The sequence below is a fragment of the Carassius carassius genome, chromosome 1, assembly GCF_963082965.1.
Source record: "Carassius carassius chromosome 1, fCarCar2.1, whole genome shotgun sequence".
NCBI lineage: Eukaryota > Metazoa > Chordata > Actinopteri > Cypriniformes > Cyprinidae > Carassius > Carassius carassius.
The window spans coordinates 30,061,325-30,088,009 of record NC_081755.1 but is presented as its reverse complement, the minus strand read 5'-3'; the positions used below and the strand labels follow the sequence as shown (position 1 = coordinate 30,088,009).

At 38.3% G+C, this 26,685-nt stretch overlaps 1 protein-coding gene across 1 annotated transcript in view; it reads right to left on the bottom strand.

Moving 5' to 3' along the window:
- LOC132144740 (neuronal-specific septin-3-like) overlaps positions 1 to 26,017 on the bottom strand; it is a 67,383-nt gene extending 41,366 nt beyond the window's left edge. The window contains exons 1-2 of the mRNA XM_059555316.1: positions 25,682 to 26,017; positions 17,868 to 19,166 (exon numbers count right to left, since the gene is read on the bottom strand). Coding sequence (XP_059411299.1) covers positions 17,868 to 19,166; positions 25,682 to 25,736 — 1,354 coding nt within the window. The 5' untranslated portion in view covers positions 25,737 to 26,017. The remainder of the gene's footprint in view (positions 1 to 17,867; positions 19,167 to 25,681) is intronic.
- Positions 26,018 to 26,685: the final 668 nt, after the last annotated feature.

The following is a 26,685-nucleotide window of genomic DNA, read 5'->3' as shown; positions in this document are numbered from 1 at the left end:
TGCTTGGAGTCGATTTGTCCCCCCAAAGAGCTCAAAACAGCCTCATCCTTATTCCGTTTCCATTCTGCTGGCTATGGAGAGTAACTGGTCAAGGACCTCTGAAGCTGGGGCTTTCCTTTGCACTAACAATAACAGGATCTCACCACCAGATGCTCTGTGTCTATCTCTCCCTTTCTCAGTAAAGATATCCACTACACTTTTATTTTTCCTGGTCTCATCACTTTCGGGTGAACAAAACAGAAGAGAAAAACACCCGAGTCCTGACCATCAACAAGGGCTCCATTCATATCTTATCAAACAAGCCTGGACTCAAAAGACTTAAGGAACCTCTTTCTTTGTGGTGCCCATCCCCCATTTTCCATGTCCTCCTGGCTTCAGCAGGGTGTCTGTGGTCCTTATCTCCAGACAGAAGGGTGAAGACTCTGTGTAGCCTCAATTCATCTCCCTGTGAAATGTGCATTAGCCTCATCAATTTGCTTAACTTACTTTGAGAGAGCAATCGCTGTAATTGAGTGCTCATCTAATTAGAAATCATTCACACCCACAAAACATGTTTAGCATGTCGGGTTCAGTCCCTTTCAATAAAGCCGTCTTAAATGATTGGAGCTCGTCTGGTCCAGGGTCAGGGATGATCACACGGGTGTGAATGATTTTTATTGGAGGTGGCAAACACAGCTTGTAACATTTATTATTCAAATTGATTTTAACGTTGGACTAAATATATATTTTATGGCGTTTGGTTCCATTGGCATACCTTAAAATTAGTTCCCTGCATTAATATTAAGCGTGAAATATCCAGCACGAGTAACACCCAATTCTTGATTAAATGAGTTGAATAAATCAGTTCTTCTGTGGTTCGCAAACATACAACTTAATCAGTTATGTCCATTCTTTTGAGCTGGTTCTTTTTTTAGTGAATCACAAACATGCAGTGTAACCAGCAAACTCTCATTTTTGAGTAAAAAATTTTTACGAGCTGATTCTTTTCAGTAAATCTCAAACACACAGCATGATCAGCGAAGTCCAGTTCTCAGCCAAATGGTTTCTTTGAGTCAGATCTTGATTGGTTTTTGATATAACAACCCAAGTGAAAAATAAATATGCAAACATGTATTTGACTTACATTTATTTCATGTTAAGTATACTACAAATACATTTTTATATGCTTAATAAAAACACTCTGCAACTGTACTTTTGGTATGCTAAACTGGTGTTCTTAAAGTCTGCTGAATTGGAACAGCATTGCTTAATGCACTTTAAGTGTGTGAAAATACTGCTGAGGTCCAACTAAAGACACACTGAAGTATATTTGATTGCGCAAAAGTGGAACTATTGCAAGTATACTTCTGGTACACTTTAAATATCTTGGACTTAAAGAAAATATTATCCAAAGATCATACATATCTTCATCCACAGTGATATTAAAAACAAATATTGGACTTAATATTAAGAAATTTGCATTGTGCACATTTAGAACTAAAAGAAAGTTTAAAAATAATTTTTATATCAGTAGGTCTCATGCGATATGTCAATAAATATGTTAATTGACATGAACTGTACTTATAAAAATAAAAAAATAAGAAGAAAATTAGATTAATTGTAGACTACAGGCTGTTGTAGTCTACAGAGGAAAGCAATCCTTGGCACACATCAAACTTTTTATGGTAGCTGGATGTATTTCAAAGGCGAGCTTAAGTATCTTATCTTTCATGTTTAAACACTTGGGTGAGTTTATTATGGCTCTAAAATGAGGGAAATGCACAAGTTTAGTTCAGCGCATGGATCTGGCATTTCCTTCCTCGTGAGTAGTTCCCCGTCCTGTCACAAAGGATAAACACAAAAACAAGCAGCCTCCCATTATGCACAGCTGATGCTGCTCTCCTCCCCAAAACAATATCATCCTTTTAAAGAGAGGAAAACAGATGCTAGGAATTAATACGATTAGTTCTGCAGCTTCCCTGCCCATCTACACCAAACTCTCTATGTTTATCTATGAACTGTGGTAGCTGGTTATGAATGACAGTCCTGTCCGTCTACAGATTCCAAATATTAGTATTATCATCTGGAGCTTACAGGCATATCAGGTGCTGGGGAAGTATCTGCTTCAAACAAACCGAGGGTCACTTGGACAAAGAGACAGTTGTTTACCACAAAAGGCATATAAAACCTCCTCTGTGATGTGACTTCAGATTCCTGTTGCCCCTGGGAAATCTTTTTCAATTCGGCACAATAAGATTGTGTGTACTGAGACAGCTGGAGCTATGTGGGAACTGGTGAAGTATGTGTTAAAGCTTTCCAGTAATGTGATATAACGGCTTGAATTCATTGAAAGCTCCCGCTCACTCACTGAAAAAAGGGGAATTTGCTAGGAATGCAGATAGTGATGTTTATCTGTGTTTCAGATTCAAGATTCACTATGGAAATCATGCTAGTCAGTTAACAGGACAGAAGATTTGTGGATGAGGCACAATGCGCCTAATTAATATGCAAATTTCACACATTTCATTGCACGCATTTGTATGCCAACTTGGAGCTATCAAAACATTGTTGGATGTACACTGTTATAAAAGACATAATACTTCTATTCAGCAAAGATGCATTAAATTGATCAAAAGTGACAGTAATAATAATGTAATGTAAATAAGGTAATGCTTGTTTGAAGTGTTTTTTTTATTCAGTAAGAAACCTGAAATATTTACCTATAGATGCCCACCAAAAATTCTTGTGACCACATAATTCACTCATCTGATTGGCTAAAATATTACAAAAACGAACATATTTAATGACGCGTCATCTCACGTCTGGACAGATGTTGCAGGTGGTTGTTGAATAATATGCAAAAATGGCAAAAGTGGCAAAACCGTTTAGTGAATTTGCCCCCAAGGCTTTTATAAGTGAGTGTCTCATTCCCATCTTTTTTAAGACATATTATTATCAGTTCCTTCTTCAGGCAAAGTGATATGTAATGTTTAGAGCTGTTTTTGCACATCGGGGCATATATTTAGGGGAGAGACTCACTGTTGCAACTGTCAGAAAGGGCACATAACACCCCTCATTACCCATGAGTCACTGTAAAGAATTAGTGAGAAAGAGCACTTCAGAGTTTACTGTTTCCTGTTTATTAAGATATGGTGCCTTGAAGGCTGATACAAACCCTGAGAGAATGTCAAACAGCTTAAAAGATAACAGCTACAAAAAAAAACAAGCCTTTCATTTCAGATCAGGAGAATAAACAGTCTGCTCTCAGACTCTAACCCTCAGTCTGTGACTGCCATTTGTTTAGACTTTTACACTAACAGAAATAATTGGCTCTCGGCTTCATCTATCAACTCAAAACCTGACTTTCTTTTCGCAATTGTCAAGATAACCTTCTTCACAAAGGGTATGGAAATGATGCAAAACACCAGCCTGCCAATCACCCAAAAGCCCCCATGTTGAATGCACCAATCTGAGGTCCTTTAGTATAAAATGGGGGGCTTGGGACTCAACGTTAATAAAGAGTGTGATTTTTCTCTCACTTGAAACCAGAGTACCTGCAGGTCTGTTGTTTGACCCATCTATTTCCCATAGCTCTGTAAGAGAAATGGAAACTCAGGCCCAAGAGAAAGATCAATCAATAGCACATGCGAATGGCCTTTTCAGATCAAAGTCGGCCAAATGTGGGCAGAGAAGCTGTCAAAACAATGGACTCCCTGCACAACAAAGTCAGATCAGTCCCTCCAAAAGCACATATTTCACAGATTAAATATAGAAGGCTTCACCAAGCATAACAAACAGTAGATTAACGAAGGCACGAGCGAGGCCTGGTGAGTCACGTCTGTAGAATGAAGGTGCGACATTTTACGGCGCGGCGGAGCGGTTACATTAACACTCCGGCCACACTCAGATTACAGTCCTGGGTCTGTGATCATATCCTTGACACCCTACATGACCGACAGTGAAGCCCTTAACCTCTATTTCCGCTCGTGCCAGCGTGATCAGTCCCCCATCGAACCTCTGGAGGTAGTGTATCAGTCAACCCGCGGAGAAACGGCTCTGATGTTCAGACTTGGATAATCAACAAAGAAATGTTTGGAATGGAGCAACATCTTGGTCTAACAAATATGGGGATTAAATTGCACTTCTGTTGACAGACTGAATCAATGAACCTTTGAGCCCATGGCTTGATTAAAGAATTCCATATTTAAAAACCAAAAAAAAAATATGGTGCGAATTTTTAATTACAGTAAGATGATATCGTTCTGGCAGAAGTTTGTCAAAAGCATCCATTGTTAAGATTCTGCTGGATAACATGCTATGACTGGCCCATAATTGGGCCTTAAAAGTACAATGTTACATTTATTTACATAAATCTGGCATGGCTTAAAGGCACAGTTCTGCCAGAAATAAAGCCATCATCTACTCAAATACATGATTGTGTGTAAATATAATTATATCATAAATTTATATGTTAAAAAAATAAATAAAAAAAGAATCATCCTCATGTTGTTATATACCTGTAAAGACTTACTAATTAAAATATTTTGAAGAATGTTGGTAACTAAACAGTTTTGGTTACCATTCAATTAACAAAATGCCTTTTACAGAAACATTTGGAATGACATGACAGTGAAAAAATTATAGATTTTTATTATTATTATTTTTGGCTTAACTATCCCTTTTAAGAATATGCTTAAAATGAATGTTCTGCACATAGTTTAAAATTGTTTATTGTTTTAAAATACTTTTTAAAAAAGTTTCCAAGGCAGGGCTTAAAGTTCTTTGCACCAAGCCGGATTTCCGGCGTGCAGCGTTTGGTTGCGGAAAAAAAAAAAAAATCCTACATTAAAAATAAATAAATAAATAAATCTTGTTGATTGATATCACTTTCGAGTCCATGAGTTCACCTTCAGTTGGTATGATCTCACTAGATTTGTAACGTAAATAATTATAAACCTTTGCCAACACAGGAGAATACTTCAACCTATGTCTAAATCTGCCATGTATTATACATCGTGATTTCAAAATAAATGTTTCTGCATGTGGCCAAATATTAAAATGTAATGGATTTACATTACCACGTTTAATCATGCTGTAAAGTGAAACGTCACCAGGCCATTGGCCCCCTTTGCATGTATTTGTTTTAATACATTAATGTACTAAAGTTGGTTATGTTCTATGGAAGCATACGAGTAGCATTATTCAATTTGGGATGTAATATTCAAAATGACAATGCAATATGTAAAATGACAATGCATTTCTGTATTTACATTTACATTTTCCAATACATTTGTGCAACATTTGGTGCAAAATGAAAATGAAAATTAAATAACCCAATTTTCATTTGCCATTTCATACACCAGTTTTAATATGTAAAATGAATACTAATTGTAACGCTTTATAAGTTGCAAAATTAAAATGAAAATGTATTACAGAAATGATTAGATATGTATAACATGTTCAAGCAAAAACTGTGGCAAAATGATCATTTAAATGCTATTTTTCTTAAATGCATTAACACTCACAGTCAAGACACTTCGATTGCATTTTCATTCAATGTCCCGCAATGAATGTAGCAAAATTCAATGTGCACATTGAAAATGCATTCCGAGCCGATCACGTCTCCGCCCCCTCCCGACACGTCAATCACTGCGTGAACAAGGCGGGGCTTGCAGAAGGTCACAAGGTCTCAAGAAGAGGATTCAAGTGAGAGAACATGGACAAGACAGTTGGTCCGTGTACGTTTTGATAATTTCGGTTTATGGCTTCAATATTTCATTCGCACTTGTGGGCGGAGCTGAAACGCTGCTTTCATCTGATTGGTCGAATCACTCAACCTTCAGCTCGGTCTTTTCATTCTTTCAGGCAGAATAAGAGTCAGTGCGAGTGAAGCACTGTAATGTCTGAAACTACACTCACTGTTAATTAGCATAATATTTTAATCAGATGTAGCTGGTCACATAATTTGTGCTGCTGCGACCTGCAAATTATTTCTAGGTTGTAGTATTGCATGAATATTGTCCCACTGATAAATACAGTGCAAATAGTTCTCTCTCTTTGGATAAAAGTGAAGTGGAAATAAAAATCAATAATAGACAGAACAGTTCCAAGTCTGTAACATTTACCACTCTCATATTTTAAGTCATAAGGCACTATGTATGTGTGTGTGACATTAATAAATAATTGTAAAAATTAATATAGTTACATGTCTAAATAAAAATAGTAAACTTAGCTCTGTGCTGCTCAGTGCTCCTGTAGCCTACCCCAGAGCGCCCTCTCGCGGCTGTAGACGGTAATGTTTTCACTTGGTTCTGAATAAATGCGACTTATATGTTTTTTTCCATGTCATGACATATTTTTGGACTGATGCAACTTATACCGAAAAATACGGGTAACATTATTATTATTATTTATTATGAGAGTAATTGACACAGACTAGAACTTTAATGTTTCACCAAATTCAGCTCAGATCTCCAGACTCGTCTGACTCGTGTTGCTGTATAACTGGCCAGACTTACCTTCCTAAAAAATCATATTTAATTTTATTTCATAAATTTAACTATATTTATTTCCACTTCACTGTTATCCAATGAGACAGAACTATTTGCACTGTTTTTATCAGTGGGACAATATTTATACAATACAGTATACAACCTAGAAATAATTCAACGGGGTCTCTTGCAAGTCGCAGCAGCACGAATTATGTGCCCAGCTACATCTGATTAAAATATTATGCTAATTAACAGTGAGTGTAGTTTCAGACATTACAGTGCTTCACTCGCACTGACTCTTATTCTGCCTGAAAGAATGAAAAGACCGAGCTGAAGGTTGAGCGATTCGACCAATCAGATGAAAGCAGCGTTTCAGCTCCGCCCACAAGTGCGAATGAAATATTGAAGCCATAAACCGAAATGATCAAAACGTACACGTACCAACTGTCTTGTCCATGTTCTCTCACTTGAATCCTTTTCTTGAGATTTGAGTCTCTGACCTTCTGCAAGCCCCGCCTTGTTCACGCAGTGATTGACGTGTCGGGAGGGGGCGGAGACGTGAACGGCTCGGAATGCATTTTCAATGTGCACATTGAATTTTGCTACATTCATTGCGGGACACTGAATGAAAATGCAATCGTAAGTGTCTTGACTGTGAGTGTTAATGCATTTAAGAAAAATAGCATTTAAATGATCATTTTGCCACAGTTTTTGCTTGAACATGTTCAGAGGTGGGTAGTAACGGGTTACATTTACTTCGTTACATTTACTTGAGTAATTTTTTGGGGTAACGAATACTTTTCGGAGTATATTTAAAGATGGGTACTTTATACTCTTACTTGAGTAAATTTTTTGGGGAAAATCTGTACTTTTACTTCGTTACTGTGGGCGACGCTCCTCTTGTTACTTTATCTTAATGCAATAAATGTTATAAATGCTTCAGTTTGTTCCAAACGTGCCGTCTAGTTTTCTCTGGGCAATGAGCGATGCCCATTCGCGAATGATTCATTCTTTTGAGTCAATTCTGTTCAAAGGCTTGATCAAACCAATTGGCAAACGAGTGAATTGGTTCATGAATCAGTTTGAATGAGTCGTTCAGTTCCCTGCCGCACGCGCTGAGCATCTGAAGTGGTTCACTCGGAGTTGTAACGTTTAAGAACAGAAAGAGCGTTGAAAACGTGGCTGGAACTCCACTGAATTGAAATCTGCAAAGGTTATTATTTGCTAGCGATTGAGATCCTTATTAGATGAACACCGCGTGTGCTGTCTACTGTTTAACAGGTAATAACTTGGGCTACATTCGATTACAGTACACGATACCACTGTGACATTAGTTTGTTGTACGTGTGTGGCTTATAACAGAGGGGAGTCAAGTTGAATGAAGCTTCCAAAAGACAAAAAATAGCCGATTAAGATTTTATTAATTTTAATACAATCACACTGGTGCAAGTCAGCTGGTAAATTTAGATCTGTGATCGCTTGCTGGCGCTTAGCCAGAGATAGATGCGTTTATACCGCGCTGCGCATTATAACAAATCACACATGATTCTTTTGAGCTTATTAAAGCATTGGCCAATCAGAGGTGTTCCGATGAGTCATCACTAAAATGCCGGTGCTTCCTTCACTCGCTCCTGACTGAATACCTCTTTCTGGCGAATTCTCTCACAGGAACAACAAAGTGCAGATGTCTGTACGAATCTTTAATTAAGATATTGATTTCACAGTGTTAACAGTTTTAGTGATTTTAATGGGAGTTTCTGAGAGTGATTGAAATCTAGACTGTCAGTGAAAATGATCTTTAATAATGTAAATGTTATTTGCTCTCTTTCTGAACAATTAAAGATTAGTAGCAATATTTAAATCACATTAACTTTCAATGTTAAATTCACATTTAATATAAAGTCAGTCGTACTAAAAATCTGTTATGGCATGACACCTATATCTGTTACTTAAGTAAACAGACAAGCTTTTATAATAAATTACATAAATTGGAGTAAAGGATGATGAAATATATACATTTATACACACACATACATTACATACATTTTATCTATATATCTAAATAAAAATAGGCTCAGTATATATGACCCAAAGTAACTAGTAACTAACTACTTGAGTAGATTTTTTATCCGATAATCTTTTACTCTTACTCAAGTAACTATTCAAGACTAGTACTTTTACTTTTACTTGAGTAAATATTTCTAGAAGTACTTTTACTTTTACTTGAGTACAGTTTTTGGGTACTCTACCCACCTCTGAACATGTTAGACATATCTAATCATTTCTGTAATACATTTTCATTTTAATTTTGCAACTTATAAAGCGTTAAAATTAGTATTCATTTTACATATTAAAACTGGTGTATGAAATGGCAAATGAAAATTATGTAATTTAATTTTCATTTTAATTTTGCACCAAACGTTGCACAAATGTATTGGAAAATGTAAATGTAAATACAGAAATGCATTGTCATTTTACATATTGCATTGTCATTTTGCATATTACATTCCAAATTGAATAATGCTACTCATATGCTTCCATAATGTTCATATTATGTATAGGCATATTACATTATGTATTTTAACAGTGTTGTTCAATACAATCATGTAATTTTTGGTTTTTATTTGAGCCAATTATTATTGCCGTATCGTTAGTTTATATATAAATAGTCATAATAAAGCCTGTTTTTTACTTCGGTCTATTTGTGTTACTAAAAAATATCAGATTACTAAATTGTAAAAATAATTAGTAGATTACTTGATTACCAAAATAATCATTAGATACAGCACTAGATTAGTTAAAACATTTCTAAATACAACTGCATTGTTTTTACTTTTTGTAATTAAAAGACAAATATTTTGTCATTGAAAATTAATAAAAATTGTATTAAAATATTGTCACGTTCTAGTGAACCAAGTATCTGTATTTTGTCTCATCTCGTGAGCTAAGTGTATTGTTACACCCCTAGTGTCGATAAGCAGTGATATACGTAGCTCATAATTTTCCAAGTGTATGATACAGCTTTCATTCTTCAGGTCAATGATATATTCATGAAAAAGAAAATCAGTTTGAATAAAGAAAGCAATAACTTTGCCATAGTATCCTTTCAAACGTTAAAGTTGTCAGAGTCATTGCATGCTTTGCATGTGCCCCCCGCCACCGGAAAAATTTTCAGGTTCAGGATTTTTTTTTGCTTTAACCTCTGCCAAGACTTTAAGTAGTTCGGCACAAAAATAGTCAAAGATAAAGGGTTTTGCAATCGAGAAATTTGCTGGAAAATGCATTATCTTTCCAGTGAGTTTTTAAACTCTGTCCAGTGTCAGAATCACAAAGAGAATTATCTTTTTTGGGTGAACTATTACTCTACGTCTGGCTCAATTATACAGTCTTATGCAACACTATTAAGTTGTGCAGCCTCTCATAAATGAAATCCTTTGAAATACAATTACAATTTATGTACATATCCCAGGAAAATATACTGGACATGGGCCGTCAGATTGTTGATATTGCTTGACTAATTATATCTTTGTCTCTAGAAAGACCTAGGAAGTCTCCGAAGTAAATTCCCAGCAAAAACAGGTTTTTCCCTCATGTAAAATCATAAAATCCAAGCTGATCCACAATTCTCGCACTCCAGGACCGTGCCTGTTCACCAGAGGAAAAATACAGATAGATCGAAAACGCCCCAAACGCCGCCATGCATTACTGCTGGCACTTTCTAAATCAGCAAGTCTGTCCAAGGACCTGAATGATGTGCTCACTCCCTGTCACATGTTTGGAATGAGCTGTGTGCGCAGCCCATTAGCAGATTGCCTGTTTGAGACAATATACCACTCGTTATTAATGGACAACATATATCATATCATATGCAGACATATATCAAGTTATCAGCTGCTTTAAATGTTGGCTCAAACTTTCAAAAAGAAAGTAAAAAAGCAAACTTTAGCACAAAAGCTGGATTATCAACATAAACTACATTAAACATGTTAGTTTCTGCTCCACTGAGACTTCATTCAAATTATTTATGAATACTGCAACCGCAATTCTATACAGTTGAACAACAATGTCAGTTTAACCGATGCTACTCTTAAGCGCTTGTGGCATTATTTGTTTAGGAAGCGGGCTAGATTTAACAAAGATTTCTCTGTCTAAAGTGTAAAAAACCCTCCCAGAGAACCTTTGCATCCACAATATCAGGTTAATAAAACCTGTCCTGTGTTGCTATCAGCGTATTGTGTTAAACTCAATAAGGCTAGCCCCACACAGACTGCCAACACAACTGAACATCTGAACTCATGATGCGTGCATACTTCCCTCAGGCTGGAAATATTTTTCCACTAAGAATTAATTAATCCCATCCAATTATCTATTTTTTTCCCAAACCTTCTCTTTTCTCTGATCAGCTACAAAGCCCCCTAAGTAGCTGATCTGAACTCATTCACATCAAGACTATCAAACCTACTCTAAAACAAGAATGGAGGGCAATCCTGTGGGTCAAAATTGTCATTTATTTTTTATATCTGAATATCCATCAAAATCCAAACAGGATTCCTGAATTCTAAAAAGAAATAGATAAATAAAATAAAATAATAATAATAATAATAATAATAATAATAAATCAATTCAATTATAAATTTCAATTATAATAAATTTTCTTAGGGATTAAAATCTACCTCCGCGTATTTACTATAGGGAGACTTTTATATTACTATAAGGTTACAATTAACAACAGAGTCCAAACTTATATTCAATTACTATTTTTATTTAAATATAATAATCAACACTCAACTTATAAAATTAAATAAAATAAAAATAAAATTGTATGCCAACATTTTGTTTACAAGCTTTTTTTTTTAGGTGTTTCCATGGTGGAAACACTGACTGAGCAATTACATGAGACCATCAAAAAGTCTGAATGGTCTTAATTTTTGGCTGTGGCTTAGCAGCACAAAGGTTGTGGGTTTGATTCCCAGGGAACACGTTAGGTGAAAAAATGTTGGCCTGAATGCACTGTAAGTCGCTTTTCACAAAAGCATCTGCTAAATAAATAAATGTAATCTAATATACAAAATGAGGGTATTACTCTATTAATGGTACAGTATCTCAAAGCATCATGAAATTAGCCCAAATATTTCATGTAAGGGACACAGGGTGTGTAGAACTTTGTGAATGATGTGCATGTGAATTCTGTGGAGATTTGTGTGGAATTCTCTGGCAGCAGATTCCGTGCAGGTACTCCTGATTTATTCTGGAAAGAATGTCGATCACGCCTGAGTTTAATCTTCATGCCTTGGACAGGAAGACCTGATATCTGAAGCAATTTCTCTTTAAAATAAGGATTTTCCTTCATCTTTGTCCTTTTTTAAATGTAGCTGATGAATGTGAGGCCAAACACTAGATTTAAAGCTTGTCCTTCAATTATCAGCATTGACATTGCAGGCTCAGAGGATTAGATGAGGTCAAATGTGACCCAGAGGGGCATATTTTCCTCTCATGGAAATGAGTGCTATCATGTTTAACTTTACTCACAGGCAATACCTTTCCACATCAACATTACAGAGCACCTGAAGGTTGCTATGGTAATTTGTAAAAGCTCCACTAGATTTAATACTGGGTTGTTGTGGAGTGGCAACACACACAATGCGGCTTAAACCCATAAACACTGCTCATCTTCTCCAATGCCCCAGACAGCATGCGCAGGTAATAAATCATCGATGACAGCAAGCTAAATTATGCTAAATGGGGAGAAGACATATCCAAATCTTTCTCAAAAGAGAGCACCAGGTTCACACGTGGAGAAATGTCCTGGTAACAGGCAAGTCGATCCCATTACAGACCCACCTCTATGGGCGTAAGATAAGAATACTGCTGCCTGTTAATGTTGTCTTATCTGCTAAGGAAACACATTTCCTTCTCAATACAAAAGAAGCTGTGATATGACTGGAAATGGCACCAAACATGAACTAAAAACAGCTTAAAAAAGAAAAGAAAAACACTAGAAATAATGTTCTGGATAAAAAAAAAAAAAAAAAAAAAAAAAAAAAAAAAAAGACGATACAAAAATTACATTTTGTCCTCTGAAGTGCCTGTATATTTAGTAACACAGAAATTGATGAAGTAACTAAAGTGTTAAACTCAAAGAAAGGCGATCAACTTCTTCTACAAAACAGAAAACTCTCGTTCTCTCCCTAAGCTGGAGGGGATAATGGGAGGGTGGCCTTAAACATCTGCTTGCAAAGAATTTATTCCCCAAATCAGTGTCATTAGATCCAGAATAAATTCTATAAAAGGGAGCAAAAAGCTTTCAGCCTTCATCAGACAAGTGGAGACATGAAGCCAAGACCTAGGAGATGGGGGAAGCAAGGAGAGAGACTTATATGGCAAAAAATCTTTTTCATTTTGACTGGATTTCAATTCTGCAAAAATGCAGAAAGCAGCACTTTGACTGATATGAAGAAATAGTGAAGTTGATGGAATTTTACACTCCGGATATGGGAGGAACTTCTAAGGTCATCATGATGAAAAGAATCGCATCTCATCAGCAGACTCATGCTTTATATGACCACATAAGTAGCTGAGGCGGTTTCAGAAGAGGCACCATCATCTGTTCTGGAGGTCTTGCTGAATTTATGAGCAGCTTTAAAGATTTCACTCTCTCTCTCTGTTAGAGGAAGAGAGCGGAAGAAGACCCTTTGGCTGTTTTTGTTTTCATGTTTTTTTTTTACTAGAAAAACATCTTGGAGCAGAAGGGAGTGATAACAAAACAATAATTTAAGCAGCTAACATGCATTAACAGAACATTTTTCATTTTTACAGCCAGTTGTAACATGATGGCTGATTTTACTGATATATGTCTACATCAGTATTAGACTTCAATAAATGTGAGAAACAAGAAGTGTAGAACATGAGTCAATCTCCCTCATCAAGTACTGTACAACTTTTAAAATGTTTTTCAGTCATAAGTAGCCTACTACAAAAAAAAAAAAAATTAAAGGACCCACCCCCCCACTTTTTTAACACACAAAAAGTGTTAAAACTGTTTATCTGTGCTAAACATTGCCCTGTTTGTTTGAGAATTCCGACCAGCCCAGCATAGCAACACTGGCTCAACCAATGATGTGAGTTTGGGTGCAGGGCTAACCAATAGAAGACGGTAGGAATGTTCATTAAAACCGTTCATTATTTTTTGCATTTCTTTTTGGTGCTGTGCTATCAGAACACTACTGTTTGTTTAAATGGATACTCCACCCTAAAATGAAATTTTTTCATTAATCACTTACCCCCATGTCGTTCCAAACCTGTAAAAGCTCCTGAAAAGTCTCGTCAGAATACTCCATCTGCCATCAGACGTGCAATCTGGGTTATATGAAGCAACAGGAACACTTTTTGGAAGTGAAGAAAACTAAAAAAATGACTTTATTCAATAAATTCCTTAAATGCTGTGCTGTGTATGCTCTTCTGTGTCCTCCGCACTACAAGGATGCACTGTTTTGTTCCATAGCAGTCTATGGGACAGTCTCAAGCCTCCAGCTTCCTCTATTTTTGCGATTCGGTTTGACGATGCTAATGATCAAAAATTACACACTTCACCTTTAGGGAATTATTAAGAAATTATTCTAGACCATCTATATTTTGCAGTTAAAACAGGAATGAAATATGAATTTGGAATGGCACACTAGTACCTACTACCTCCTCTGAATCTGATGGACACTTTACTATCCCATAATACTGGATATTATTCATACTAGACTTTAGAGGTTCTTCAGCATTGAACCTTTTCACAATATTCTAATTTTCTGAGATACTGAATTTGGAATTTTCCTTAGTTGTCAGTTATAATAATCAAAATAAAAAGAAATAAACAATGAATGCAATGTGTGTAATGAATGAATATAATATGCAAGTTTCACTTTTTGAATGGAATTAGTGAAATAAATCAACTTTTTGATGATATTCTAATTATATGACCAGAACCTGTACATAAAACTTTATGCCACTATGTCATCCACACCATTAAAACAGACTAACCTGCTGATTGGTGTTACTGGGGTAATTTTCATTGCACAACTCCCTACACAATATTAAATGATTGGTTTTAATGATTGGTTTAAATGATTGGTTTGCTCTTTTGTGTTAATTTTATTATTCAATTTTATTTAATTGTTCGCCGGTTCCCGCCTCCTTTTACCCATGATTATGAAGTTTATATGGTGGAGGGCTGGTGCCAAAACCCGGGAAGAAGGAGGGACGAGCTGCCAAAGATCCACTGAGGTGAATCCGCGGTGCCATAGAGCAGGGCGAAGGAGTCTGCCGCCGTGGACGCTCGAGGCGGTGGACTGGAGTGAGTTGCTGGGGGGACGGACAAACTCGCTGCCGGCCGCCCCAGATGTGGAGGGACGGCTGCCATCCGTGAGGGAGCGGAGAAGTCGGTGCTGTTCGCCTGGGGCCGGAGACTGCTGCTGTCCACCAGAATGGGACGGAGCAGGGAACGAGGGACTCCTGCCGGCTGCCCAGAGTGATTTGGAAATGAGCGACACCTGCGCCACTCACCGGTCTCGAGTCCCACGGAAGAGATTGGAAGGATACAAAAGAAGAGCAACGACAGTGAAGGATGAGGGAGGACCAGGCCTGGGCTTTATTTTGTGTTTTGGTTTTGTTTGTGCGTGACAGTCGTCCGCGAGGGACTGACGCGCTGTTTTGTGTTTATTTTATTATTAAAGTTTTAATTTGAAAATAGGATAGCCCCTATATGATAGCTTAACATTATAGTCTTTACTGACAGTATAAATGAACTGGAAAGCCCTGTTGTCCCAGGACAGCTATAAACACAGGGAGCGTGTTGTGTGTTTGGCATGAATAGTGAATGATCTTTTCCCTTGTTATCACAGGAAACTGTGCAAAGGGCCTACAAATAGCTCAATGATGGGTCGATGATGTAAGGCCTAAATATACTCACATTTAAAAAAAATACAACAAGTCGTAATGCACATGGAACATGATGAAAACATGGGTGGACATTTCCTATTGGCTTTGTAAAAGGGCTACATCCGTATGTACTGCACCCAGATATTTTGAGGGAAAAATGAAAAGAAAACAAGACACCACAGAACCACTGAAAATACTGCCTGAAGCATATAGCATGACATAAACAGCTCCCACATCCCAGACTTCCACTGATGCAACTACTGCAAAGTCGGTTTCATCCGAACCCATCAGCGCAGACTTTACAGCTCAACCATCTGACACACAGCAAACAGCACAGCTCAGCCTGTGGTACAAGCCTGGGGCGGCACCTATTTTGATGTGCTTCCTAACACTGGAAATTATAAATCACTGTGAAAATGTTTATGTTTCGGAGATGTTTCAGTGTGGGGGCTGGCTGCCTGGGATCAACCCAGATGTCAAGACGCCCACCCTGATGTTAGCTCACACGTGAAACGCACAACCAACACTGCTAGAAAGCTATACAAGAAGGATCTACGTGTCCAAACATAGTTGCAGGCGCCCACTGATTCCCTCCAGTTCAATGCTCTCTATTTTCTCAGGTCAGGAAATGCACCCCTCTCCCCTCTGCGACATGACCCCAGGAAGTGAAGACGGAGGGAAAAACACAACAGAATGAGGCAAATATAAAACATGTGGAGCTGAAAATTCCCCAACTAATTTCTGGTCAGACAAAATCAAACTCACAGCTTTCCCAACATGTATTTTTGTCTAAAATACATCAAAATTCATTACGGTTTGTGGTACTCCACTGTAATATCAAACACATTGCCATTTATGTGGATATATATATATATATATATATATATATATATATATATATATATATATATAATATTTATTTTTTCAGCAGTCTTATCTCTTTCTTGTCTCACAGTGTCTCAAACACGTTTTTCAAAAAGACAAATGCTGAAGTTGGAATGCATACTACTCTCACTATTTCTGCCAAACAAATATATAGAAGAAATAGTTAGAACAGTATGGTAGTACTCGATGTCCAATCCAGTCATGTTTTATTATTTGCCAATTTCCAGTAAATAGTTGTTGTGGGGTCTAGTGGTAGTGTTGCAAAAAGTGTCATTACTTTTAAATGTCGCTTTGTTTTTCAGATGACTGTAAGAAGCATTTGGAGGAATTCTGATCAACAGTCTTTATCATTTTCAATCATGTTATAGTAAAAAACAAAAACAAAGGCAGATTAAATTGATTTCCAGTTAATTTATTATATTGTACAAGTTAATTTTACTGGAAACCTTGCTGTTCATGGAAATTTACAGTTCATTTCTATGGGATATTCTGTAAATTTTAGGCGAGGGTACAGCTTAGTGTCACCCTTATGATGAAGTCACGCTGGATCTGCTAAATGACTATATATAAAAGTAAATGTACTTCATAGATTAATGCTCGGACTCAAAAGATATTTGACACCAGAGCGTGACAATACTTGATGTCCATGGTGCTGACTATGAACTTCCCCCCTATATATTCTTTCCTTTGATATCACTAAGCTTCAATTCTGAATTAATTATAATCAATTGCTATGTAAATGGTAAATGGACTGCATTTATATAGCGCTTTCAACAGACCACATGGACATCCAAACCGCTTTACAATTTGCCTCACATTCACCCATTCACACACCAACTGCGGTGTCAGCCATTCAGGGCGCCATCCAGCTCGTCGGGAGCAGTTGGGGTTAGGTGTCTTGCTCAAGGACACCTCGACACTTGGTCAGGTGGAGCCGGGGATTGAACCACCAACCTTCCGGTTTGTAGACAACCTACATGAACCACTGAGCCACTGCCGCCCCATGTAAAGCCATACATAAGAACCCTGTCTGGATTGCACTAATCCTAATGGTAAGTGAGTCTCTGGATTGGATGAGATCATGGTAACAGAGATTTACACACCTGAGAAATTTAACTGTAAAAGGGGCTGATTCTGTAGCCTCTGGCAGTGTTCGACTCAGCTATGTCTGCCAGGGATCACTTTACTGGGTAGGCAGTGATGACAGGTTCCCCTGAACTGTTATCACTGTTTGCACTCAGCTGTTTGTTGATATGCCAGGAATTCCTATTTTTGTGTCTTTTTTTCTCTCCCATCACCCTTTTTTTCTACAGTACGTCAGTAAGGTGCAGAGAGACAGCTGTGATGACAGCAGCCCTTCAAATAAAGAGCTGCCTTTAGACCCATACAGTTCGGTTTACTGAACTAATTGGATTCATTGCAAAGGGCATACCTCCCATTTTAAATGCACGCTCAATAGAAAATCTTTTTCCGACATGAAGCATAAGCATCAATGGCATTGACCCAGTTCTTCGTGTTAACATTAATAAGTCAAGTTATTGGCTATTAAGTCTCTGAAATTGGAATATTAAGGACACTACATCTTACCTTCTGATCTCTTGAGCTCCTTACGTTGTATTGCTGGTGAGTCTTTTTTGATGCCATTACTCAGGGGGATGACCAGACTTGGTTCAGACACTGGCACCTTAGTCTCCACTTTGGAGAAAGAGGCAATTCGCTGTAATATGGAACCCACGGTTTCTTTGGCATGGATATTGTCCTGATCTACATCATTGCTGATCTCAATCCGTCCTGACAGGGAAGGTAAGGCAGGGGCCACCTGGACCACTTGGGGCTTAGAGACCATGTTGAACTGTGGAGTCTGGGCTGGAGACAGAGGCACTGGAGATTCGCTGATGTTGGGTACTGGGATAGCTCCAGGAGGTGTGATGGACTCTGTCTTTTCAATGATGTTGTTGTTGTGGGCCATGGGTAGGTCGGTGCTGTCCATGTTGCTGATGGATGCAGAGGGACTTGCTGAGACAGTGGGACTGTTGGATAGCATGTGAAATCTTGGAGGTGGTTTAGGTGCGCCTGAGGATTCCGTATGAGACTTGAAAACCAAGTTATCAAGGTCAAGAGGGAACTTGTTGAGGCGAATCGGATCTTTAAGTCTAGGTGACTGGCTGTTGATAGAGGAGTCTCTTGCAAAGGTACTGCTGTTCTGGATGTTATGGGGACTCCACTGCGGACCTGTATTGGTGAATCGTGATCCAGGTGAAATCACTCGTCTCATTCCCGCAGTCTCCATCTGAAAGTCCAAAGAAGGCATGGAGCCATGGCTAATGCTCATGGGTTCAGTTTGGATGACCAGAGGGCCCTCCAGCTCTGAATGGAACACGTTTCCGTGTGAGGAGAACTTCTTCAGGGCAGGGCTGCCTAAACGTTGGGCTTTGAATTCCCCAACACCAACAGGACTCTGGGGAGGGCTTGTGTAGGAGCAGAGTTTTGAAGAGGCCTGGTACTCCAGGCTGGAAGAGGAGCTATGGAGACTGTCGTTGTCACTTCCTGGCCCAGAAGACAAAGTGAAGCCGTTGGGGTTGAATTTGTTTTGAAAAGAGGCAGCTCGGTTGATCCCAGTATTTGCATTGATAGTAGGCTTTCCCATTGTCCCTCGGTTGAAGGAGAGGCTGGAAACCATCCTATTTCTCATAACGGGGCTCTGAACAGGACTGCAGCTGATACTAATCCTGGAGCAATAAGGAGGAGACACTTGGTTCCCTGGACTCCTCACATCATTTGTCTTGTTGAGGATAGAACTCTGGCTGATGGGAGATGTGACAGAAGTTGTAGGGGAGAATGTGGGAATCTCATTCACATCATCAATATCAAAGGACCTCTTCAGAGCTGTATAAAGAAACAAAACACAAACTTGTCAGAATATTCAATGTCAGAAGACACTCTTGAAGGCTTAATGAATAACCAAAAGCCATATCCTAAAATGAGGTCGGTTAAATTGTACTTAATAACCAAAGGGCAATTTTCAGTTCCATAAACACTAGGCTACAATTTATCAGGTAATACATTTCTAAATTAGTGATAATACATCAAAGATTTAGACTTCTTTCATGATATAAATCATAAATCAGCTAAGACAGTCATTTCCTGTTTTTGATTTAAAGAGACACTAAAACCTAAAAAGGATATACTTCACGGTGAGGGCAGCCTGGAGCCCTCTCTGAATGGACGCCTGTCAGACAGATTTTGAAGGGCCAAGTCATAATTACAATGGTGTCTGAGCAATCTTGCTTTGAGGGTGATATAACAACTGTGAACAGATATGCTTTGTTCAAGCACCCAGGTTGTGTTTTGTAAGTCTTTAAGAGATTAGGACTAAGGTAGATGAAAATATCTGCACATACAAACACCAGTTAATGATCTTTCATACAAAAGAGTTTCAGTAGTTTAAGATAACTAGAAATATACTGAAACCAGATAAATGAACAAATAAATTAATAGATGATTCAAAATCCACACGGACTGTGAAGTAAAAATTGTCCATGTCACCCCTACATTAACTTTAAAAGCACAATGATATTTGTTGTCCATTAAAAACATGTGCTAATGAAATGTACAATAAGATTGTGGAAACAGTCTCTCGTGAGGCTGAACGGTAAGTCTACACTTGTAGCATGGAAATTGTGGTGACACTGAATAATCCCCTCATTCTCAGAAGCAGCAACACAAAGCCGAAGGCAAACAGTGCTTTCCGACCTTTTCCCTTTGTGAGAGGCAGTGGCTTTTCCTCCATTACAAAGGACCAATTCAAAGACACAGTGTCAGGGGCTGAAGGCTTGGATTACAACAGCCCTTCACCGTGACTGAGAATTCCAGTGGCAAACAGTACAAATGTCCTAACAGCTCAGTGGCAGACCCAATTAGAAGTGGAAGCTTGAGCATTTCACATAGACACCATTGCACCTTGTGAAGACAATTGGATCTGTCTAAGGTGTGATGCCATGAGTTGCTTGTGGTTGCAGACTACCACGGCTCACGCGTCATCTTTGGCATATCACACACTCAGGCACCATGACAGAACGTCAGAGGTTTTCAAACCTCTTCAGGTGCTGCCTTGTGTAAACAAGCAGATATCAGTGTGAAGTTATCAAAGCATCTCGCCCAGCAGCCCTGATTTTATCTTCGCCTGGCAGGGGGCAGGGCTGGAGCCAGGGCCGCCTGTCTTCCCATAGGGTATGCTACTAATTAGAGTCACGAAGACTACAGGCACTAAATGAAATCACATTTCACGCAGGAACAGCCCCCTCTTTTACAGTGAGGAGACCACAGACCCTTTGTTTCAGCTCGCCCCTCATCATCTGCACAGCTGTGAAAGTTTAGGCCTAATCGAATTCCAGCAGCACGGCTGTCCATGCATCGCGCTACAAGCAATGTCATTCTCTTCAGAGCCCCAGAAGCCATTTAATATGAGAAGAACACCATTAGGGTGCCACTTGATTCAATGGAGGGGAGGTTAAAGTTGCCGTGTGTACTCTCACAATGGCACTCGAAGTGATGGAGAAGTGCACTTTTGCAAAGAAGTACACACCACTTTAGCTGACTACAGTTTTGGAAAGCGAAAAAAGTCACGTGAGGGAGGGACAGCAAACCAAGTGGCAAAGTCTAACAGCTTTTTTTACGGTACAGCACATGCAAGTGTAAACTTGTACTCCCCTTTGACTAAGATAAAAAGGGGCTGGTATCAGGTAATTACTGGCACCCTGTCAAACACTCAGGAAATAATTACACTGGCAGCCAAGCTTACCATCTTTGTGCTGTTCAATATTATTTCTCACAGATTTGCTGCAGTTTAATCCTCTCTGTTAACACATGGAGCAGCACAATGCCTGCACAATCTGATAAAAGATAGGAACCTGAGAAGATCCTTCTTCGTCCTGCTCTCTTTTTCCTCACGACTGAGTCTCGAGACTGTCTGCAGCGTGTTATGGTTCTTTGGGAAATGGGATAGAAGCCAATGCCTGCTGTGATGATTATATGCTTCCTGTCAAATACTCTGTTTACATTCTTTCATTAAGGACATTTTGGGTCCTTTTGTAATTTCCTGTTAATAACCAGGTTCAATCCAGTTTGGGACTGTTTGACCCTTGGAGAAAAAGTTGATGCACTCATGGGCTACATAAACACAGATTCTCATTGGTTTCTGAAATAAGATCAAAAGAAATATTTCAACCAAAATTTAAGTTCTCATTCCAAACTTGATTTTTTTTCCTTTGTAAAACACAAACGAATATTTCAACAGTTTTTTTCCATACAATAAAAGTAAATAAGGTTCAAAACATGTCGCCAGCCACAAACCTTGCACAGTGAATATATTTTTGACCCATTCTAAAAGGAGCCACGCAGAAGTATAAAAGATAAATTTCCTCTGTACAAACACACAGATTCAGGTTCATGAAGTTCATGGTTTCTCTACACTATCTGCTATGTTACTTTGGACCTAAGGTTTATGATGAGGGGCTGCAAGGCAAATAGGTAAATGCCTGGAGATGATTGCAGAGGGGGTCGTCAAAGAGACAGTTGGAGGAGGTCAAGTGGACACCATACTGTCACTGATGGATGTATATTACCTATCCACGACATTTCTGTTAAACACATACAGATTATATGCTTCAAATCAGCAACATTTCCAGTGTAAATGTAGCTTCTCTCCTCATTTCATAGTCCTGAGAGGGAAAGTTTTAGAGATGCACCTATAGGGAGAGTGAATCGCTGGCCAGACTGATGGGGGGGGGGGGGGGCGCAAGTTAGGGCCTGTTGTGGTTTTCCATCCCCCACCATCACATTCCTCACAGGTATTCCCAAACGACCCCTTGAAACACCACCCAAAGCATATATTTCAGACGTTGCTCAGACCACCTCTGCTAAGGCACATCTGGAAGCTAAATTCCGAGCTGCCATTTTTAGCATTGCAGCAATGCGAATAGGGTGCTGCATTCACTTCCCCGGGGGCAATGAAAAACATATACACCATTACAGATACTCTCTACTACACCTTTTTAGCTTTTTTAGTTGAATTTAACTCTTCCATCATTGTGATCCAGTATAACTGCATGCGCTATTCAACACCAGTGTGCTTTCATTACCATTTCAGATTTGGCATCTAATGTTCCAAATGGGAATGAAGATTAAAACAAGCGTGAAAAAAGCAACTCATGGCTGATAATGGAATTTGATGGGCTTCAGTCCGCATATACTCAGTATCAACTGTCAGGCATTTACATAGAAACATGCCTGAGCCACTTTGTGTTCTCCAGGATTCCTGTGTCTTTCTAAATGTAACTTGGAAGCTTTTTGTAGAATCTGATATTAGAGAAACATTTTAGAAACTACCTTTTCTAAACACTGATCAAAGGGTAGACAAAGATTGAATAAAGCTAGATCATCATGTATAGAGTTAGTTTTGGGTGGACCTGTTTTTAGGAATGATAATCAAACTGAGGCTGAGCTGAGATAGAAATAATCCATAAACTTACTACTTAATTCTAACCTTCCCTCGCCTCCATAAACAACCATTTACACTCCAATACTTTAGAAAGATGAAGTTATAATTACTGTTTTGTGAGACTGCCTCATGGCAAATTAGGTAGGTATAAATATTTGACATAGAGCCAAGAAAAGTGAGGCAATTTACTGCTATTGCCCCCAATCTAGCTCAACCATAAATTAAATATCTGTGATTGACATAACAAAATGAAACATCAGAAAGCTGTGTTACCATCTACAAGCAAAATAAATAAATACACAAATTCTTTTTGTTTTTTTTTAAGTAAAGAAGAAAAAAAAAGACACCATACAAAATATATCCACACTATGAATTCTGTATATTAAAATTAAAATAAATAAATTAACAAAACTAAAATAAAACTAGTAGAAACTGGCAACCCGGAGTGCCGAAATACAATTGGGTAAACTGGCAGTGGGCGGGTTTCATAAATCAAAACGGAGACTGGCATTTCAGCCAGAACGCACATGTACGTATATTAACTTTGCATTTTCTTAAATATCTGCAAACATATTGTGTTATTTTTATGCTTTAGTAGAGTCAAAATCTTACATACAGCACCTTTAAGTGTGCATTATTTACCCAAATATTTTGTCTAACAACTGGGTAACACATTACACTACATAGTGTGAGTTTGAACAACCACAAATTGAACAACTATTTTGTGAAACAGTATTTACTGAAACAGAAAAAAACCTAACCCTAACCAAAAAAAACAAAACAAAACAGATAACATCTCTTAATGACATCAGATGGTCAAGTATTGAGTCTTTCGTTAAATGGGACATTTCTAGAGTTTCTAAAGTTCAAGATCAAAATCCCATTAGTGTTCATACACACTGAGTGCAAAGAGCATAGATATTTCATACAGACCTTCAAGCTTAGCCTCCTTTATGCCACAAGGCTTTACCAGGGGCCCCATATCTCCTCAATCTTTATTCTATGACTCCCATAATGCTGTGAGGAATGCACTATATAGGCTGAAAAGGCAATGAAAATGATCATCCTTTGTTTTAATGTAGATTTTAGTGAATCAGTATGATGAATCAAGAACATATAGACCCTGGATCTGCTTAAGCAAAAATTTAGCCTTGGGATATACCATATGCCTTCTCTAATGGGCCAGTCTCAAATTACACAACAGGAAGTTTGAGGCTGGTTCTTTTGAATATATTTTGCCTTTCCCAGATTTCCACACAATCACATTTACAGGAAATGCATCCGTCGTTACCATCTGAACAGCCATCTCCATGCATCACAAAAGTTCATGCCTACAATTGAACTTCTACTGATAAGACATGGATAACTGCTTTTCACAGTCACTCGACCACAAACGGCCATATAAAAGAACCAAGAATCTCACTATATGTCCCACAACATTCCAAGAGGCGTTTTCCTCAGAATGAACAGCGGTTCTATCTATCTTCACTCAAGCACATGGAGGCACACTGATCTCTTGTTCGGAAATGACCTTATTGGCTGGTTTGAGGTGAAGCTGAAAGAATTTAATGTCTCTCTTGTGGTATCTTCAACCAGGAATCACATGGCCTGAGTATGAATCTGAGAAAACTGAAGTAGCCAGCACTAAGAACACTACGTCTTTCAACACATACATACTCAAAGTGATATGGCCTGCGATGATCCCATCTTCTAATTAAATTCAATTTCGCTTTGTCTCAAGTCATAATACTTTTTAAGAGCTTAATAAAAGCTAGTGGTAACTGACAGCAATCAAGGCATGTCAAGTGATTTTGTTTAACGCATTGGCAAAATGTTGAGAACTGTAGTGCTGTTTCAGCTCTTGAAGGAACCCACCCAGTGAACATGTTTGTTTACTGCTTAGCAAAAAGACTTCTCAATCTTCCCTGTCATCATGTGTCATTGCCACAGTCTTCTTAAGAATGAGTGTTTGCTGAAGCATCTACCAGACAAACCGCTCCACAACATTATCAAGGCAGAAAAAGCGCTTCCTCAGACAGTATTTAGCTGACAACTGTTTCCAAGTAACACGCAAATATAATAATAGATGGTGCTTTATTCTGAGTGCTTGAACTAATTTGTTTTTCCTCTTCACATCAGCACCTGTCTAAACACTGAGAGAAACTATTGTTCTCCTGTTCCCGCTGTGTCCGTCCATGACGGATCTATTGGAAAGGGTGCCTCTCTTCCTCAGAAATGTGTGTCAGATTCAATAGTGGACACGGCTGTGGTGAGGGTTGTGAAGATGGTTCTTGACGCTCTGCAGTTTAAAGAAACGGAAGATTGTGAGCATGCTAAGATAATTACAGCAGCACACCAGAGGAACTTTCACTACATAAACTTGTACAACTTTTGGAAGTACTTCAGAACAGATAGATAGATAGAATATACTGTACACTAAAGGCATGTTTGCACTATTAAATGTTGTTTTACATTTTGCATACATAAATTATACACTTAACAGGATCTCTTAAACATGCCCTATGACCTAACACTGAAGACTAACCAACCCAGTCTTGCCTCGAGTCATCCATGTGCTTAGGGTCTGTATGGACAATGGATGTACACAAAGTGCATTACAATAAAGCATCAAACAAACGTTCATAGACGTCCATAACCAAAAATTGCATGCTAATATAGACTAAAAGAGAGTTTAAAAAAGTTTTAAAAAGAGAGGGAAAAAAATCTACATTCTAATTAGTATTAAGTTATCTGCATTTTTATTATTCTACATACACATGGTGAAAAGTGTCAAGAAAAGTTTTAGTTTTCCAAATTTTTAAACATTTAATCTGTAAATTATTACGTTTCTCAAAGCTCCAAAAAAAAGCACTTATTAAAATGAATGAACGCGCGCACTTACCCTCAAAATCAGACAATATCCCCTCCAGATGGTCATTGACTGAGATATCTGACATCCTGACTTCAGTCCACTGAAAACTTCCAGCCTCAGTGGCACGCAATGACAAGAAATAAACTTTGCGAAAACAGCAAAAACAAATCTTAAAAGATTTTCAAGTTTACCCGACGATTTTTGGGCTTGTGATGCAACAAAAAAAAGTTGCGAATTAGGTGGGAGTTGTTTCTCATGCGAGAGCGCAGAGCAGAGCTTCAGATTCAATAGAGACCCAAAAGCAGACGGAGCATCTGATAAACCTCCTCCTCCTCCTCGTCCTCGTCCCTGTGAGCCCTGCCCCTCACGAACAGAGTGCTCTGCTGGCTAAAGTGACTCCCCACCCCGCGGCGGATACACCTGGAAGAGGCAAGTCTGTCCCCCTTCGTTTGCTATTTCTGTTTGTTTGTTTCTTTGTCCTTATCTCATGAGAGATGAGATGACGGAGGGTTTGCGTCTAAGTGGATTTCTTGAGAAGCCGATTATTTATCAATGAAACACTTTGTATGCGGTCGGAGCAGTGTGTAATTGACTCATGCGGTCAGCGCCATATATGGGGACACCACGGCTTGATGTTGCACGGTTTACTAAAGTAAATAGAGAAAATGAGATTGGCTTTGGCCAACTCCGGGGCAAATTGATGAAAGTCACAACTTGCAATCACAAAAGCAGATAGATAGATAAATAAATAAATAGCAAATTATTGATTTCTTTTTAAAATACTTATACAGTATCTATAATTTTATTTAAATAATTTTAATGAATACTTTTTATTTATTTATCTTCCTATTTGCTTTTGTGATCGCAAGTTGTGACTGGTCAAGGTACTTCGAAAGGGTGAGTTATGGACTTGGATTAACTCATGAACCCATACCTGGATTAACTCATGAATTGACCCCTTTGAAACAAACTCATTGCTGTGTTCATGTTCATGTCAGTGTAGTGAAGAGCAAGTGAAATGCTCGTTTTGTTCT